Source organism: Teleopsis dalmanni, chromosome 2, assembly GCF_002237135.1.
Source record: "Teleopsis dalmanni isolate 2A chromosome 2, ASM223713v2, whole genome shotgun sequence".
Lineage (NCBI taxonomy): Eukaryota > Metazoa > Arthropoda > Insecta > Diptera > Diopsidae > Teleopsis > Teleopsis dalmanni.
Window position 1 is genome coordinate 228062684 of NC_051847.1, and position 18524 is coordinate 228081207.

The 18524-nt window shown below is 28.9% G+C and overlaps 2 protein-coding genes across 9 annotated transcripts; one reads left to right on the forward strand and one right to left on the reverse strand.

Moving 5' to 3' along the window:
• Positions 1-5973: 5973 nt before the first annotated feature.
• Positions 5974-8008, forward strand: LOC119677386 (dynein assembly factor with WDR repeat domains 1). 2 transcript variants are annotated; one of them, XM_038088710.1, is made up of 5 exons: positions 6038-6078; positions 6133-6169; positions 6234-6636; positions 6706-7023; positions 7276-8008. In XM_038088710.1, the coding sequence occupies exons 3-5, from the start codon at positions 6257-6259 to the stop codon at positions 7634-7636; spliced, it is 1059 nt and encodes a 352-aa protein (XP_037944638.1). In that variant the 5' UTR covers positions 6038-6078; positions 6133-6169; positions 6234-6256; the 3' UTR covers positions 7637-8008. The 2 variants fall into 2 exon arrangements, with proteins under 2 accessions (XP_037944637.1, XP_037944638.1); XM_038088709.1 differs by having other exon boundaries at positions 5974-6078; positions 6133-6636.
• Positions 8009-9792: 1784 nt separating this feature from the next.
• Positions 9793-17927, reverse strand: LOC119677387 (protein phosphatase 1B). Of its 7 annotated transcripts, XM_038088716.1 has the most exons (6): positions 17200-17311; positions 15511-16447; positions 15324-15441; positions 13069-13171; positions 12867-12921; positions 9793-9875 (listed from the first exon to the last, which is right to left on the reverse strand). In XM_038088716.1, exons 2-6 carry the CDS (start codon positions 16321-16323, stop codon positions 9861-9863), a joined length of 1104 nt encoding a protein of 367 aa, XP_037944644.1. In that variant the 5' UTR covers positions 16324-16447; positions 17200-17311; the 3' UTR covers positions 9793-9860. The 7 variants fall into 7 exon arrangements, 6 of the variants coding, with proteins under 6 accessions (XP_037944644.1, XP_037944640.1, XP_037944641.1 ...); XM_038088712.1 differs by lacking the exons at positions 9793-9875; positions 17200-17311 and adding an exon at positions 17831-17927 and having other exon boundaries at positions 12628-12921; XM_038088713.1 differs by lacking the exons at positions 9793-9875; positions 17200-17311 and adding an exon at positions 17767-17918 and having other exon boundaries at positions 12628-12921.
• Positions 17928-18524: the final 597 nt, after the last annotated feature.

Below are 18524 nucleotides of genomic sequence, written 5' to 3' on the forward strand. Positions count from 1 at the left end.
AGTTAATAATTAGGTTAAAGAAGAAAATATACGGAATACTGGCTCCTATTGTAATAGAGCACTGCGAACATTGTTGATTTTTTGTGCTTTTCAATGACCCTAACTAAAACACAATTTATTCCGCCTTGCGAATGAATATCGGCGTGATAGCTGATGAGAATATCGCAACATCAAATGGAGATCGGATCGCCCGATCTAATAATCTTATCCTGATCCAAATCAAAGCTGAATAAACTAGAAGTCTCATCCATCTAATAGTAGAGTTGTTTTAAGCATTATTATTGTTATTTATATAGTTACTAATTTTTTTTCGCCAAATTTTATTCATTATAACAACAACAACATATATAATGTAGTATAAGTCAGTTGTGTTGCATATGTTGCAATAAAATGATTCGGTCAAAATACGAGTAGATCAACCATATGTATAAGGAAATTAAAATATTTTATAGTTTAATTAACAATAACGATTACAAAATGATAAGGATAATTAATTAATCAGGGTTCAATCAGGATCCACATAATGTTGAAACTTTCTTTGTTGAGTTTTACGTCATTTTTTGGTGAGTAAAAGATTTCCGACGTTACGTCGCTACAGTTCCATATAAGATTTATTGGCATCAATTTGGTAAAAAGATGCACTTTTAATTGTGAAAATATTTCCCCCAGTTTTATGCGCAATTTGTTAAATGCTCCACATAAAGATTTTATGCTTCCTTACATAAAGTCATTATACTTCAGCCAGAAACCTCAGACTATGAGGACGAGTATAAAAGATAAACTGCCATGCATATGTTCGATATATGAATCAGTGTAACGTCGCGATATGTATATGTGCAGACATTTACTTTATATTTTATAACTTCGAGCATTAAACGTAAAAGTTCTGGAACAATTTCATCATAGCAGGTGAATTTTGTGCATAATTCATGCAACTTACGAGTAATAAAATGGAACGAATAGGAATTTATTGGGCGTGAATGTAAATCCACTTGAGGGGTTTTCGTATTTTATGGCAGCGATTTAAATTTTAACAGTTTAAATTGAATTACTACAATCATAAAAACAATTCAAAACAAACATAAATATTTTGTAAAATTTTTGAATGTTATGAATGCTGCGAGCGAGTCCTGTGAAGCCGCGAATCCTGTGAATTTGCGCTTGTTTATTGCAAAGGAAATGCGCTGCTAAAGCAATTCAATTGAACTGGATTTTTTGTTCTGGAAATTTATTTAAAAGCTTTGTTTATGAGTGGGTCAACATAATGGCCGGAATCCCATTGTTTATGCGGTGGATGTTCCATTAGAGTCCATAAAAAAATAATTGTGTGTTGATTAAGCGTTGGTTGCGGGGTAAATTTGGAATATGGTCAACCCCGAAAAAGTCAGTTCAGCAGCGCAGTTGTTCATGTACCAAATAAATTTTACTGAAAATCGTTAAAGTTTTCAAAAATTATTACAGAACAAGCAAAAATATGCTAGATTGTATTTGAACCATTGTATTGAAAGGATAAAAGCTATAAAACTTGGTTTTACGACAATAGTTCTCTAAGAACACCGAATACAATACACATATTAAACAGAACACGGTTATTTACCTTTTACTTTGGCTGCTATGAACCGTAAAAATTTTATGACGCTCACACTTTGAGATATGAAAACTATGACTTTATTACTTTCTACCATTGCATTTTACTCATAAAGAAAATATATCATTTTTGTTACACTTCACAAAGAAGGTTTGTTTAAAACAATCCTAACAAAAACTCAAAATGCACATAATTCTTAATTCAACATTATTATGAACTACTCGTATATATTTGCGATAATCAAATATACAAATCTTGTTGAAAGAAATTTCATGCTTTCAAGACCAAAACTTTGAGACTGCGACTGCGCTCACGAAATCAACTATAATGAGGTTAACCGAGTCTTTACTGAGTGAAGTTTTCTTTAACGTGCCTTAACTTTCGTTCTGATTTTACACTTGGGTCTGAGTAAACTCTTTCTACTTGTCATGGTTATCTCAAACATATTCTATTCCTGCATTATATGATCAACTTTCTGATTCTACTGGATTTGGTAAGACCCATCGTTCGATAAGTCTGGGCCATATATACCTGCGTACTCATTTCTCATATATCAGTAAGTAATTTAAATAACGACATCGTCGATATTCAAAATGAATGTCCCCAGAAGCAAGATGTTGTTTGCTTGTTCAGAGGAGTTTTAGTTAGTGGATCGACTGAAGACTTTCGAACTTCTATAAATTTTATGATCATGAATTAGTGAAGCAATGAATGAAATCCCAGAAGCACAAAGTTTTCTTCTGTTTGTGATTGCTTAAAAGCTTAAACTGTGTGAAAATATTAACACTTTCTACATATTTTTAATTTTAATATAATTTTTGCGAAGAATTTAAATATCTGGAGAAGAAGGAATAGATTTACGAGCAGTTACTAGAAGTCCATTTCTAGTGTTTGTATGTAAAAACTGTGTTGTTCAGTGACAGAATAGTTAATAGATTTCAAAAAACTCTTAAACTCAGAAGTTCTAGCCAATACTTTTAAACTTACTATATTTCACAAATTATAGTTTCTATTGTGGTATATAAGAAAAATCCATAGTGTTTCCAGTTTTTAAAATAAATTCTCAAAACGCAGAATATCAAAAGAAATACAAAATAATAATTTTTTATTTTATTTTATTTATTATATGTATTAGACGATTAAAAAATAGAGGTGAGGACCGCAATTCAGAATATAAATTTCATAATTCAACAATAAATACGTTAAGTTAATTACATATAGAAGGTTAAATAAAATTAAATAAAATTACTTCGATTATATGCTCCTGGAATGGGTGGGTTTATGTGTCGGCGTCACTTCTCATCGATATACATGAATAACTAAATAGAAAGCCTGAATGCTTTCTTGCAATATTAATAATATTCGAATGATGATTTCTTCAAATCACAAATCAGAGTGGAGGATGGCGTAAATGCTCATTTCTAATATGGGAATTATCTTATAATGCCGACATATGTGGAGCTTAAAAGAATTCAACATGAAAAAATTTTTAATCATTTCATTTATTAAAAAGACTTTATTGGAGAAGTATAGCTCCTATCGATTTATGGTTTATTAATTAAAAGTTATATAATATAATATGTGTTTAAGTATTTAAGCTATTTTTTATTAAAGAAAAAAATTTTATTGAAAACAAACCTACCATATAAACCTAGTATCCATTAAATCTAGTAGATTTCTTAAATTTTGTATCTTTTTTTATAAAAGAATGTTTTTTGACCCTGTAAGATTTTGTATGGGAAAATTAAAACAGACAGATCAAAAACATCATTATCAAAAACATTGAAAAAAATAAAAAGTAATACTTCGACCAAAGAAAACATCTGTCACAAGGAAGAAAGAAAGACATAATCAGGGAAGAACTATGCGAGGAACAATAACGTGTGGATATGTGAGTGCGAACATTATTCTCAAACATCTTCATTGCAGTGCTTAGTGTGAAGAGCTTTACCTATATATATCATATATATATATATATATATATATATATATATATATTTGTTCATCTTCAAGTGTAGTAGGTGACTTCTATACTATATTCTATACTATACAGTGTGTGTAATTAAAATTTAATTTATACTTTAAATATTCCTTTTTAAGTGTGTAGAATAGCCTCAAGGACCTCAATTTCATATTATATAAAGTGGCTACTTAAATTAACTAAGTTTGCATCTATGCATTGAAAATTTTAAGAATAAGCAGTGACGTTGAAACTTAAAGTGATAGTTTAATTTTAAATACCTAAATATATTACAACCAAAATAAAAAAATTAAAATTAAAATTCCAAACAATTGAGTTCTACTCAAATTCTCTGCAATCCTTTGCACACTTCTCGTAATTTAATGAATCTTAAATATGAAAATAAAAGTCACAATTCAAATAAAACATAAACTTAGCATTAAAATTCAAATGGAGGAAAGCACATCATGGACACATCTGATTTTCATGGCATGTCAAAAGAAACTAAAATGCATCGCAGTCCTCATCGCCCGTTCCATTGCTGTGATGTTCTGTGATATGCATAATCCCCGTTAGTTACCCTGTATGCATTCATTGAATAACGCCATCACAACTTCAGTTTCAGGACTTGAGTCTATCTATATAAGCGTTAATTGATATTTTTTATTACTTCGCGAAACTTTATCCTTATACAATAAGGAATACACAGACAAAATCTAAAAAGAAACTATTTTATATAAAAATAAATAAAATAAAATAATAAAAAGAACTCATAAAACTTTTGCGAAACAATTTTTGTTTGTATGAAAGTTAGTGCTGCTTCCTAATTGCTTTGAAGAAAAGTAAACCCAGTTCTGCATGGTTTCAAAGAGCTCCATTAACAAAAGCCAAACACCAGCAACAAAAGCCTAACCAGAGTCATGCCAAACATTGCAATGCATACCAAACCAAATTAAGAGAAACTAAATACATTGACCAAAAATACCAAATAGAAGATATCGCGAATAGCTCTTAAATTTCCTACATATGTATCCAAATGAACCATCAATCGACATTTTCGAAGCAATAGATTTTGTCGCTTTGACAAGAACAGAAATCTAAATATTTTTGTTGTCTTTTTATCTAACAAATATCTAACAAAAATATTTAATATTTTTGTTTATATTCTGCTTACTCTTATTTGACTACGAAAAGCTGTACTAAATATGAGCTTTTGTATACAAATTCCCAGTATTTCGAGAAAGTACTAAAAAGCCTATTAAAAGCTCCGTTTTACAGGATAAGTATTCGAATTAAAGTTAAAGAAATAAAAACTTAAGCTCATGGACTAATAGCTTACGATAATGCTCGCAACGCTACTAACAATCAATCGTCTTGGTTTATATATTTCCATTTTTCAAGTTTTTCACACTCGCTTTTAGGCACAAGCATTCACTTATCCGAATTATATTCATATGGTTATTATTCATATTTCATTCGCTATGTTTATTGGCATACAATACAGCTTGATGAAAATAGTAGGACATGTAACAAGAAGGATTAAAAGTGTTTTTATTTAGTTCCTATAGATATTGCTTTAGTATGCCCGAATGTTCATATACTGCCTGAAAAGTGATCGTTAACTGATCCGAATTTATTGATGCATTCATGGATATCTAGATTTAATTAAATAAAATTCTTTGGTGCATTAATATGACTGATTTATATACATTTGTTTTATCAAAACTGAGCATCAAAACATTTAAATTATTTTTGAGAAAAAGAGATATAAATAAGTTCTTAGTTTTCTTTATAAGAGTGTGCTAAAAAATCCCTTGAGAAAAAAACTTGCTAGAAGCGTAAGAACCAGAAGTAAAATTTTCATAATTTAAAATAAGTTTTATAAATTATTTTACCAATTCAATATAACATTTTAAATACGAAATAAAAAGAAATTTAGTAAAGTTCTGCTCAATATCTATCACAATTAAAAGTGAGTGGTCCCCACATAGAAAAACCAAGGAATATGTTATCTTTAGGAACCCATACGATACTCATGGATCCTATTTCGCCCGCTACGCTACGCCCATGGTGGTCACCGCTTATAGTACCTATACTGGAATACTGTGAAAATTCTCTATTGTTTCTAAATATTTTGTTTTTCAATCAATTTACATAAAAAATGTTTGAGAAAAATTTTGCAGTTATATTATTCTAATGTTAAAATGTTTTGAAGTCATACCCGTCCTCCTAATAAGCAAAGTTGTTATGACTGATATTGATTAAACAAACTCCTCAATATTGAATTTGAAAATATAAAAAACGTTATTAAACACTTTTAAACTGTTTAAAAGAAAATGTATTTTAATAAAATTTATTTACGATATTTTCCACCTGGTAAATATTTCTAAAAAATAGATTTTTGAGGTTCTTACATATATATCATTTTAAATCATAAAAGATTTTTTATTTGAGCAGGCATCGCTCTTGGTTTTAATATGCCAGAAGGAGAAAAATTGCATCACATTGATCTATTAGATTTAAATGCCAAGTAGGTAATGAAATAAGTACTTATACTTGTGTATGTAACTAATTAATTATATAGCACGAATGTTGACGAGACCGTACATCAGATAAATAAGGTACAGAACAAAATCATTGAAGAAATATTGAACCCACTTCCAACATCAGATTTAAATTCAACAGCTATAGCAACACCGATTGCAGATATGAAAAAGGGCGAATTAGCTAAGGACATTCTTACCACAGACTTGGAAACATCAAATATTAAAATAAGTGGCACAATGAATGTTTTGCACTGGAACACAAACAATGTGGATGATAGCAGTTGTGTACTGAGACGTGCTGTAAAGAAATTGCAACGAAGACTGCGGGAACCGATGGATAAGAAATTCTACTTACATAAGAGCATCACTTCGCATATCTTGCCATTGACGAACGTAAGTTTCGATAGAACTGGTGAACGTGTTGTGACTGGAAGCTATGACAGGACCTGCCGAATTATAAACACTAATACGACTGAAGTAGAGCATGTGCTAACTGGACATGACAATGTAGTATTCGCAGTTGCCTTTAACTATCCCAAAACGTAATTATGAAATAGAATCTTACGAAAAATAAAAATTTTATTGAATTGAACTTTTCATCTTTCTTACAGCGACTTAGTACTAACGGGTAGTTTTGACGCAACTGCAAAGATTTGGAACACCAAAACTGGCCTATGTCAGAGTACACTTTACGGACACTCGGCTGAAGTAGTAGCAGCTGAATTTGACCCTGCTAGTGGTATGTCATTGACTACAGCCTCAATGGATGGCATTGCTCTCATATTCGATGTCGAGACTTCTTTGGAAAAGCAAAGCTTCGAAGTGCATAAAGCTGGTGTTATTGCAAGTAGGTTTAATCGTGATGCAAATTTACTGCTGACTGCTTCATTCGACAGCACTGCAGTTCTATGGGATATACGAGCAAATAGGTAACCCTGGAAAAACCAATACTATGTAGGTTATCTATGTTATAAGTAATGTAATGGAGTGGGTAAACTCCAATGATATAATATTTTGAAATTTGAAGGGAACTGTACTGGGTGACACATAATATTACAGATTTGCTAAGAGAACTTAAATTTAATATAATAATTTAAGATTAATAATAATAATTTAATTTACTTTAACTTTGATAGTTTAGAAAATTTAATGAATTATGAACCTTCTTTTCTTCTCAATAGCATTGCCGCACAGCTACGTGAGCACACAGAAGAACTCAGTAATTGTAAATGGAATTTTCCTTGCAATCTCATAGCCACTGGTTCATTGGACAACACAGCTCGCATATGGGATGTGCGACGACTGGACAGAAGCCTTTTCATCATCGATGCTCATAACGATGAAGTGTTAGATTTGGCGTTTGATTCCGTAGGAAGGCATTTAGCCACTTGCAGTAGTGACACTACAGCACGAGTCTGGAATCTAAACGGCGAATTGAAATCTATTTCTCTTATGCAGGGCCATGTGGACGAAATTTCAAAGGCAATTAAGTTATATAATAAATTAATGCATATCTTAATATTTTGTTTCATTATTGCTTAGGTATGTTTTAGTCCAGCTGGTAGTTTATTGCTGACTGCTTCTGCAGATCACACAGCACGTTTGTGGTATACGGAAACTGGCAATTGCGCGCAAATCCTACCAGGACATAAATCGGATGTGTTTTCTTGCGCTTTTAGCTACACAGGTGATATGATTGTAACAGCATCTAAGGATAATACTTGTCGTTTGTGGAGATGACTTGATTGGTATACGGTCAATTTTAATGCAAGCACAGAAAGCAACTCATGATATTACACAAAACGTTGGAGTACAATTAGGTGTGATGTTATTCTGCTTAACACGAAGAATATTATATTTCAGGCATAGTAAGAATAGTAAGAATTATAAACACTCACATGGAATTTTCTCAAAATACAGACATTTATGTTATATACACAAAGTTTTTCAATTTATATTTATTTATTAACATTTACTACAAACTCGAGCATATATATTTTCTTTCTTTCAGTTTACAAATAGTTTTTCTTTTAATGACTTTATGGAAAAATGTAAAATTTTTAAGTTCTTTTTAGGAATTAATTTGTATGTGTTTTTTTGTGATTTTGCGTTTTTTTTATTATTTTTTATCTTATACTTAAGAATGATGGTACTCGTATTAATGTTTATGACAGGAACACCTGTAACTGATCTTCATACTTTAATCATTTACACTAAAAAGAAACGAAAATGTGATTGCAACACACAAACAAATAAAAAATATTTAAAATAGTAACCCTTCCCCTCAGATGCTGACCTTTTACAACATGTACCGAACTTGTTCTGAAGTAATACTTGGATGTTTAACGCTACTAACTTTTGAGAACGCAGACAATGGGTTCCTACTAAAATAAATGGAGTTGTGTACAAATAATATTAAGCAGAACTCATGTTGCTTTCTGATTGGATTAGAAACTAAAATTTCATTGCTTCGATGGTACTCTCATTAGGTACTAGCGTAAAATATATATAATCTGTTGGAAAACACTATCTTAAAGTGTCCTTAAATATTGTTCAACACCATTGTTCTGAATTGTTCTGTTATTTAATAGTTTGTGAGGAACTATGACCTATAATTTTTCACAAGCCATAGAGGTTGTAATTGAAAGCACAACAGCTTAGGAAGTGACTTTTCAAAGTTGTACGTTTTTATGTTTATTATATTGGAATATATGTAAACAAAGCAGAATTAACAAGGATAAGTATTTTACATAAATAACATCTTAGCCGATTTGGTAAGAACATAATAGTCAGAGACAGGCATGTAGCCGCCAGGGGAGGCTTGAGGTGCTGAATCAAGAAGTATAAATAGAAGTACTACATACATTTGTATGCTTATTAGTAATACAGTCCTATAGTCGATCCAGCATTTCATCTTGAATCCCTCGGCAGTAAATTTCTGGCTACAGAACTGACGTACGTCAGAGCAGAGACGTACGTACAAAGAGTTCAAAATTTATAGAATTGATAATAAATATTTTATCTAGAAATATCTAGATATTTTTAATAATCACTCGCCCGTCCAAGTATACGAACAATAAGCACAATGTTGACATGGAAGCCCGTTTACTTGTCAGTAAGAGAAGCGCCTCAGTCAAACGCATCATTGTTCTAACACAATTCCAACAATTCTTATTTAAATATATAATTAAAATTATAAAAACGAAAAAATAATAGATTTACATGTATTCGTCGTAGAGTTATTGTTAGTTTAAATTGAAGCGTAGTTTTTTTTCGATTCCTAAGCAATAAATAATATATAAAATGCCGTAACTCTCGCACGTCTGAATCACTCCACTCAAACGTTTCTAACCAAACAGATTATTAACATTATTATAATTTATAAAATTATTTATACGTAAAAAAATAAGTTTAATTAAAGGTAAAAAAATCAATTAAATTTTGCAATTGCATTTTAGGAATTAAATTAAGAAACATACTGCATAGTTTATTTTTAGTTGAATTCATTTGTAAAAATAGACTTAAATTAAGGCTTTTGTGTTTGTTGTGTGAGTAGATTTGTAGTTGTTGTTGTTGTTGTTTTTCTTTTTTTTTCACTTTAGCTGTAGATATCAAAAATTATAGTACTCTGTTATATTTTATCTGTTGTATATATATATATATATATATATATAATGTTTAAGCTGTCAAGTGTTTTGTTTAATTTTTGGTTATTTTAATCTTTACTGTTTTAATTTGCACTTTACACAATTCTTATGGAGGAGTTTCATTGTGACGGACTCTGAAAAGGTTAGAAAAGACAATTTTTTATAAAAGAAGTTCCAATATTGTTATTTAGAATAGATAAATTAAAGAAAAAAAACAATTGCGCCACATCATACAAAAATTATAAGCAAAAAGTATATTAAAAAAAAGTGCAATAATATGTAAAATAATGCTATATTAACACAAGAGATTAATAATTATTTAAATATAAATATACATAAAAAATTTTACTTTATTTTTCGACCTGTCTATTAAAAAAGGTTTTTTCTATACATTTTTAATGTGGCTGTAGGTCTCTTCTTGTTTAATAATTAAACGTTTAATATTTTTTATTATACTCTATATTTCGACTCTCCTTGGGAGTCATCATCAGGATTACGATACATCCTCCTCTTTGGTCTATCATCTATATTGATAGAACAATATTAAACATTTAATTATTTAACAAGGGGCTTACAGCCAGATTAAAGTATATAAAAAAACCATATAGATATACATATATATATATATATATATATGTATAATATATATTATATAGAATTTATATAAAATACTATATAGATATATGATATAAATATATATATAGAGTATATATATATTATAAATAAGAACGTATATATATATTAAATACATATAGTATATATTATATATATATATAGTATATGTGAAATAAGTACGTTTATAGATCTAATAGTAAAATAGCATAGCTACTTTGTTCCATAATGGAATATCATGCAATATTGTGTCACAATATATATTATAATAAATTATTGTTGTGTTTTAAATTTTGCCTGGCTTTAGGTCGTGTTTTTAAATTTATATTTTTAACTTATAACTTATATTATATAAAAAACAAACTTAAGATTTCGAAAGAAAGAAATATTTAGGTCTATCTTAAGTGTTATTACAACTATACAAATACAATTATATAATTTATATATATAAAAATATGACCTAAAGCCTAAAATATTGAGGTCGACACTAATACAAATCAGCTATAAATCATTATTATAATCTTATTTTTAGATAATAATAAAATAAATAATAATATTATGATAATATATTATGATAATATAATATAAAAATAATATGATAATATAATAATAATATGGTAATGTAAATTATTATTATATTCTTATTATTATGATAATAATTTATTATGGTACTTTAATGAATATCATCTCAACTTAATTTCATAATAAATATTTTTTGTAAACCAAAATAATGTAGATATTCAGTTTTATGTAATAGCCCATAGATACCAAAGCAAAGCATATAGAAAACTCAGTTTCTTAGTATTTGGTAAATTCTTAATCAACATTATCTCAACTTATTTATAATAATAATTACTTTTATATAAGTACAGTGAAACTTCTCTTTAGCAAATCTTCCTATAACAAATACCTCTCTATAACGAAGTTTTTTTGAAGACACAGCGATTTTTTGAAATTTTTCATATATCTGAACCTCTCCGCATCGAATTCCTCTCTATAACGAAATTTTTTCAGGTACGCAAACAAATTTTTGCATACAAAAAAAACCTCTCTATAAGGAACACGTTTTAACTTATGAGAAACTTCTTTGTAATCTATATTACACTCGTTATGAGCGTGCGGATATGTTATTCGGAAGGACACATATCTGGCTCACGAGTGGAATGAGTGAAGGGGGGAGGAATGAAAGAACATCATTTGCATTTATCAGCAAACACATGTGTTTACCTCTAAAGAGGTAAAGAATTTTTAGAGAGGTTTAGACATTTTTTGAATTGATTAACTACTTGGAGAGTGTCTTGACAAGGATTAAGTTAAAATGTCCAAAGAAGCAAAAATAACATACTTTTTTCTAATCAGCCATTGCCGTTAATTCAATGATAAAGCGACAAACCATGTTAGTTAAAGGGTATTGAATTATAACTAATAACTACTTGCTAACTGATTAACTAATGATGAAAAATTGAATTGTATTAAATTCAATCAATTGAATTTTTTGGCTGCACATATAGCTGTTTCAAGTACTGTGAAATGCCCTCTCATCAGTGGTTTTTAGATATATTTATTTCTTTTTTAATTCATAAATAACTTCTTTTTAGGGTGAATAAGTGCCAAGTGTAAAACTTTGAAATTGTAAATTTGAAGCTGAGTGTTTTTATTTACCATGTCCATTTAGATCGTATTAACAAATGTAACTACTTGGCACATAATTACAGACTTTCAAAAAAATATCATAATTGATATTTGTTAAAAATAATTACCAATTATTTTCAGCAACATGTTCTTTTAACACTTTTAACATACAACTGTCTGTACTGCAATCCAACCACAACTTTTAGGATCATTATTAGATAATCCAATGGAAATGAATGCAAGTTCAACAGTTTTTCACTAAATTGCTTTCATAACACACTTCGAATCATATAAGAATATATATATATGTTTACTTCTTAATATAGATAGTTAAGGAAATGTTTAAAAGTTACTTCTTTGACTCATATAAAAATATATATATATATTTACTTCTGAGTATAGACAGTTAAGAAAATGTTAAGGAAATGTCAGTCATCGTCGATCCGCTTTACAGACCTAATCGAACACTACTTTTTTTTTACTTTTTACCCTATAAATATTTTTTATTAATAACTACAAACTAAAAACTGGTTAATAAGTAATCTCTTGTGCTTTACAGGATTTAATAATGCAGGCAGATAAACCTCAAGCACTTACTCAAATAAAAAATTAAAAAATTGTGCATAAGTTATAGGAAATTGATTAAAATATATTTGAAATTATAATGTTATTCTATTAATGGTTTAGCAAATAATAAAACATATTAAATGTATATAATAATTTAATGTTGCTTAAGTTGTTATAAGAAAGCGCAAAATGAATTAACGAAACAATAATGGCATGAATTATTTAAAATAAAAAAATGTTTGCAGATTATTTAAATAATTGTAATAGAAAGCATTAAATCATGTTGCTTATATTTCAATAAAATAATTATGTACTTCACACTGTTTCTCCGGATATAGTTCCTTAAATGTCCGCTCAATGACTGCGTGTCTGTAAAAATATTATTTACTTTAATTTTGTATTTCAACATAAACATAAATGCAATAACATACTGATAGATATTTTAATTGACAACAGGTGATTACATTATTTTTTGATTTGAGTTTTATTTTTTGTTATTTGCGTTTTTCAACTTACTTTGAAGATATACCACCACCAGGAGGAAGACCTTCGATTTCTCTGTTCTGTAAGTGATTCAACAATTCACTGAAATCCGTGATATTATTCTGTGCGATGTCCTCTATAAAAAATCAGAAATTTTATAAAATTATTATTATATAATATATATATATCTATATATATATGTATGTATATATATGTATATGTATATAGATAATTTAGTAAAAATATTTTAAAAAATATATATACAGTAGATCCTTGATTTAACGCGTATCCGACAAGAAACATCAAAAATATTCTTTCTAAACAACAAACATTGCATATAAAATACATTCGAAATAAGACCCTCATTATACCAAGAGTCTACTATATACGTAAAAAGGATAAAGAAATAAAATGATAACAATTGCAATTGTGTTATACAAAAGTACGTTCGCGTTTTAAATATGTTCGTATTGAGTTTTGTGTGTGAATAAAAATTTTATAAAAAAAAATTATAATAAAAGCTGTTAAAAAGTTCAGCCGAAACATGCTAAAAATGTAATTTGAAACATTACTTTAGGAAATTAGCAAAACTACATTAAAAAATAAATAAACGTACCTTATGCTCACTCACTAATCGCTGATAACAGATAACAGTTCAGTTAAGAGAATTTAATATATTATCGAAATTTGACTTAAAAGTACTTGTAAATAAATTAAGATTAATTATTAATTTAATCATTACAAATATATTTAAAAAGAAACTTAGTTAAGGAAAATGTATGATGCTTTCGAAAAAAGGTTTTTTTTTTTTTGATTTATGAGAAAATGTGTTATATTTACCATAGAATGCGTATAAATTGAATAAATTTAGTTTTCGATTCAAATTTTATTATTTTATTGTTGTATACGAAATGCCTGGCATTAAATCTAATTACATTGTAATCATAAAGTAATTAATCTTGTATATAAATACAATTTATTTCTTATTCTTTTCTTTTTTTTTAATCTGATACTAAAATTAACCAAAAAACGCATGACATTGTTAATAACTATACATGAGATCGTTGTTAATATATATAGATACGATTTATATATGCATATAAAGTATTAATTCCCTTCGCGTATTTTTTTTTTTTTTGTTTTATTGGTGAGCATAAGGTTTTTTATAATTCAATTATATTTATACGTATTCTTCTTTTTTGTGAAGACATACATAAAGATTTTGCACGAGTAAAATACTTTTATGCAATTTTTTCATGTAAACTTAGTCAATGTACACATTAATATCTAAAATCACGAATATAAATCTTTTACGCCTTATTTTACTAAACTTTTGATTATTTGTAAAACTATTTAATACACGCCACTGCTATTTTACAAAAAAATTTGATTCCTAGTAAAAATTTGTCTGTAGTTTTAGGACTTTGTACTGTTTTTCTTTATAGGTAAGAGAAGCCAATTTATATTTCATAAAAGGGCTTTAAAAAATTCGTGCGAAATTCATTTTAAGTAGTGTTAAGGTTATTTTTATATCGCTATTATAATACATATTAAATTATTTATTATTTTAAATCAATTCCGTTTATCTTTAATTAAATAATTTTTGCCTATCGATACTCTAGATTTTTAACAAGTTTCCAACAAACTTCGATTTTATAAAGTATCACAAATCATCATAAACTATTTATTGTAACTATTTATTGGGTTTTGGAACTAAGATATCCGCGTATGCATATAAAAGATATCGAAGTACTATTCGTAATTAAAATAAATTTGACTAGATTAATTAGATTTGGCAGTTACAATTGCCACATATTAGGTATGGCACTGCTGCTACAATAAACTTAAATTCAAATGAAAAAAATTTTTAATATAGTTCATAATTTAATGAAATATTAAGTGCTGTTTAATGTACACCGCATAGCACAACACCAATAAAAGAATCACCAATTGGCTATAATTCTTTTTATTTTTTTCGGGTGTTTTTAAATAAAAATGATAATTATTTAAGAAAACAGATATTGTCTTATCGTATGCAAAAGGTGTTCGTAAATTGTAGCAGCTGTTAAAGTAAATAATACTGCTTTAAATGAAAACTAGGGTACACGCAGATGGTTCTAAGAACTACTAAGGAACTTTTGGTAAATTTGTTATTCTAAAACGCAAAAATTTTAAAGGTATATTAATTGCATAAAAGTGACAAATTATCCGAGGAACACGAGATTCCCATTGTATGTTGCCATAATATTACTACGATTGTTAAAGACAAAATAAACTACTTAAACAACCTCTAGTGATTTCCTCTAATTGTTTTTCCAATCGCTTGTCAGCTTCTATCGCTTCTTCAGTAGGTTTAGGTGCGCCAGGAAAAGCAATTATTATTATGCTCATATTATCACGACTACCCTGCAATGCACATAAAGAAATGATATTAGTACTTTAATTATAGACCTAACTAACTTATATTGAACGTACCTTGTGCAAACATGTATCAATAACCTGATTTGCTATGTTTACCAAATCGTTGGTGATTTTCAGCCTCGAGTGTATAAAACTACAAACGTCCTCATTACTCATGACATCCCAAATACCATCACAAGCCAATATTAGAAATTCATCAGTATCCTGGCGACTTTGGCAAAATATTTCCGGTTCAGGTGATACCAGTTGTTCGCACTGTCCTTTTTCTTTGACATTCTTGAAGTCGTAATCACCCAGTGCACGTGATACAGCTAATGTGCCGTTGACACGTTTAATCATTACACTTCCACCAGCGTTATGAATACGTTCCTTCTCTTCAGGTAGTATAGGTTTGTGATCTTGTGTTGCAAAGACAGGCACACCTTGGCGACATAAAACCGCACGCGAATCACCACAATTAGCTATGTAAACTTGCGTAGATGATATGAGTGCGCAAACGGCTGTAGTACCGCCAACCTTTTCAGCATCCTGCATTAGTTCAGGCAGTTCTCTCATAACTTCATCGATGCGTAAGAAACCCGTTCGTATGCCTTTGACATGGTCACCGTTCTTAAACTCATCAGTATTCACAATAATATCAAGCAGATGTGTGGCACAATGCTCTGACACTTTACAACCAGCGTGTCCGTCAAAAACAGCAAAAAAGCTCCAGTCTTCTAAGCCATTACCAAGACCGGCACGCGCGTAATACGCATCTTCCATTTCGCACCGCCAGCCTTGCATCGAGCTGACGCCATACAGCAACTTGTTTCCCTCACCTTGATCATTGTGTTTGAGTGTTTTTGGTTTATCCAGGAATCCACCCATGTCTGTTTTTCATAATGTGTTAAAGGTCACAAGCAAAAGCAAATCTCAGTGTGCCGGTCGGTCGGTCACTCGCGTTGGTAGTAGCGTTGGCAAATAAAAATCAAAGCGAAGGAGAAATTTTTAGCTGCAAGTAAAGAGTAAAAATCGAGAAAATATACATTAGCGTTCAATTTGATCGTTGAACCTACAATCGAATCGCAAACGCAGTGCGTATTTGTCAATTCTTCAATATTTATCGAAAAAACTTAGCAAAAAAACACATTCTACGTCAGTAGAGCTAACCAAAGTTATTACTATTTTATAATGGCATTTCTCTATTTATTCGCTGCATTTCCCAAACAATATTTGCACACTTGAAAAATCAATGATTACACAATTGCCAATAATAAAACATGCCCCTCTGTTTATAAAACGTTTGACTTGTACACTTATTTCTTTGCTGAACTACATAAACTTATATTATACACTCGCACTCGTTCATATATATTTATGTACGTTTAGTATGTTTCTCAGGTGTACAATGACGAAATCGCCATACATAACTTCTATGGGAGCAAACAAATGTTCGAATTTATTTACAGATTCTGTTCTGTTTGGATGTCTGTTGTTCAAGTTCACAAAACAACTCGACTGCTAAGGCATGCAATATAATTTTATTTCGTATTGAACAATAAACACAACAAAAACAAAATCACAAATCACAAACTTGCAGATTAAATTATGTAGAATGTGTGTGAAAAAATTTTTGTATACAAATTAGCACAGACACAATACAATAAAAAGAGAACTTTTTCTAGTATTTAGACAAAACCTGTCACCGAAAATATATTTACAATATACACCTTAAACACTATTAAAACACAACTGATTATTTACTTTTCTTGTTTTCGCAATTAATCTTCTCTGTTTGCGTTCAACTTTTTAATTTTTAACCTTAAAAAATTATCTCTCCATCACTTCAGATGTGTGCAGCATTGCCAACTCAGACAGAAAATAATCAAATAAATATTATTAAAACTATGCGAACGTATTGATATTCGTTCTAATAACATTCTAACACATTTTTATGTAATATGAAAATAATATTTTTCATAGTTACTCAACACAACAACAATTTTTCCTAACATATAAAATTAATCTTAAGTTGCTTTAAACAACATTCGCATCCGCTGCGAATGCACGAATTTTTAATATTGGCAATATTAGATTTGATTATAAACAAAAAATGCCAAATTTTTTGCTACATTTCATAAAAAATTATTTCTACATTTGTAATTTAATGTAACAAATTTAACTTTCGTATTTAATAACACGTTTTCAACAAAAACCAAAAAAAAAACGCAGTGTATCTTTAGGTCTCTGAAAGGCGTATATACGTTCACCTTACAACAATACTATCAGAGTTCAATATGAATGAAATTCAACATTTTATTATATATTTACCAGATAAAAGTTATTCGTTTCACTTTATTATAAAATTTTACAAAAAATGCAACTAAAAACTTACTTTAAACTTATTATATGAATTACAAAATTTCGCAAACAAGTTACAAAAGCGCGGCGGCGTTCTGACAGTTTTCCCTCTTCTTATCGAATGACAGCTCAAGTGACAAGACCTGGTTACTTTAATTATAAAGTAATTGAATTATGACCTATGGTTATAACAAGCGCAGGGACGTTCATGAAATATAATGTGAAGTTCGAGGTGAATTCGTTGTCATAAATGAAATTTAATTAAAAAATATTTGTTTATTGGGCATAATAATAGTGTTAACCAATTTAATTTTTTTAAATATCAAACAAAAATAATTTTCGATACTTATAAATTATTTCAGTTTGTTAATCCATTGATTATATAGGTTTTTGATATAACTTTATCATGGAAAGAAATAAAATTAATTATTTCCAAATTTCGATGGTTATGCTAATAGAAATAAATAAAATGGTTTTAGCACTTTATTCTTGAAAGTCTTATATATTTATGCTCTTGAAAACACTTAATATCGATTTCGATTTTAATATCGAAATATTAATATTAAAGAAACTGCTGTCTTTGAAACTGTTGGTCGAAATTCCTTTTTATAACATTTTGGTCACACGTATTCAATTCATATAATTTCACCAAGGTTATGTCAAATTCTGCTCTTTTTGAGCTACAGTATTATTTTTTATTGCATGCATTTTCCAAAAGGATTATTGTC

Bases quoted from the DNA above. Each gene is read 5' to 3' on its own strand.
- LOC119677386 (XM_038088709.1), top strand. From the start codon at position 6,026: ATGCCAGAAGGAGAAAAATTGCATCACATTGATCTATTAGATTTAAAT. The intron at 6,637-6,705 runs GTAATTATGAAA...TCTTTCTTACAG, and splicing joins GCCTTTAACTATCCCAAAAC to CGACTTAGTACTAACGGGTA. The intron at 7,024-7,275 runs GTAACCCTGGAA...TCTTCTCAATAG, and splicing joins TGGGATATACGAGCAAATAG to CATTGCCGCACAGCTACGTG.
- LOC119677387 (XM_038088712.1), bottom strand. From the start codon at position 16,323: ATGGGTGGATTCCTGGATAAACCAAAAACACTCAAACACAATGATCAA. The intron at 13,172-15,323 runs GTTGTTTAAGTA...GATTTTTTATAG, and splicing joins ATTAGAGGAAATCACTAGAG to AGGACATCGCACAGAATAAT. The intron at 12,922-13,068 runs GTAAGTTGAAAA...ATATTTTTACAG, and splicing joins GGTGGTGGTATATCTTCAAA to ACACGCAGTCATTGAGCGGA.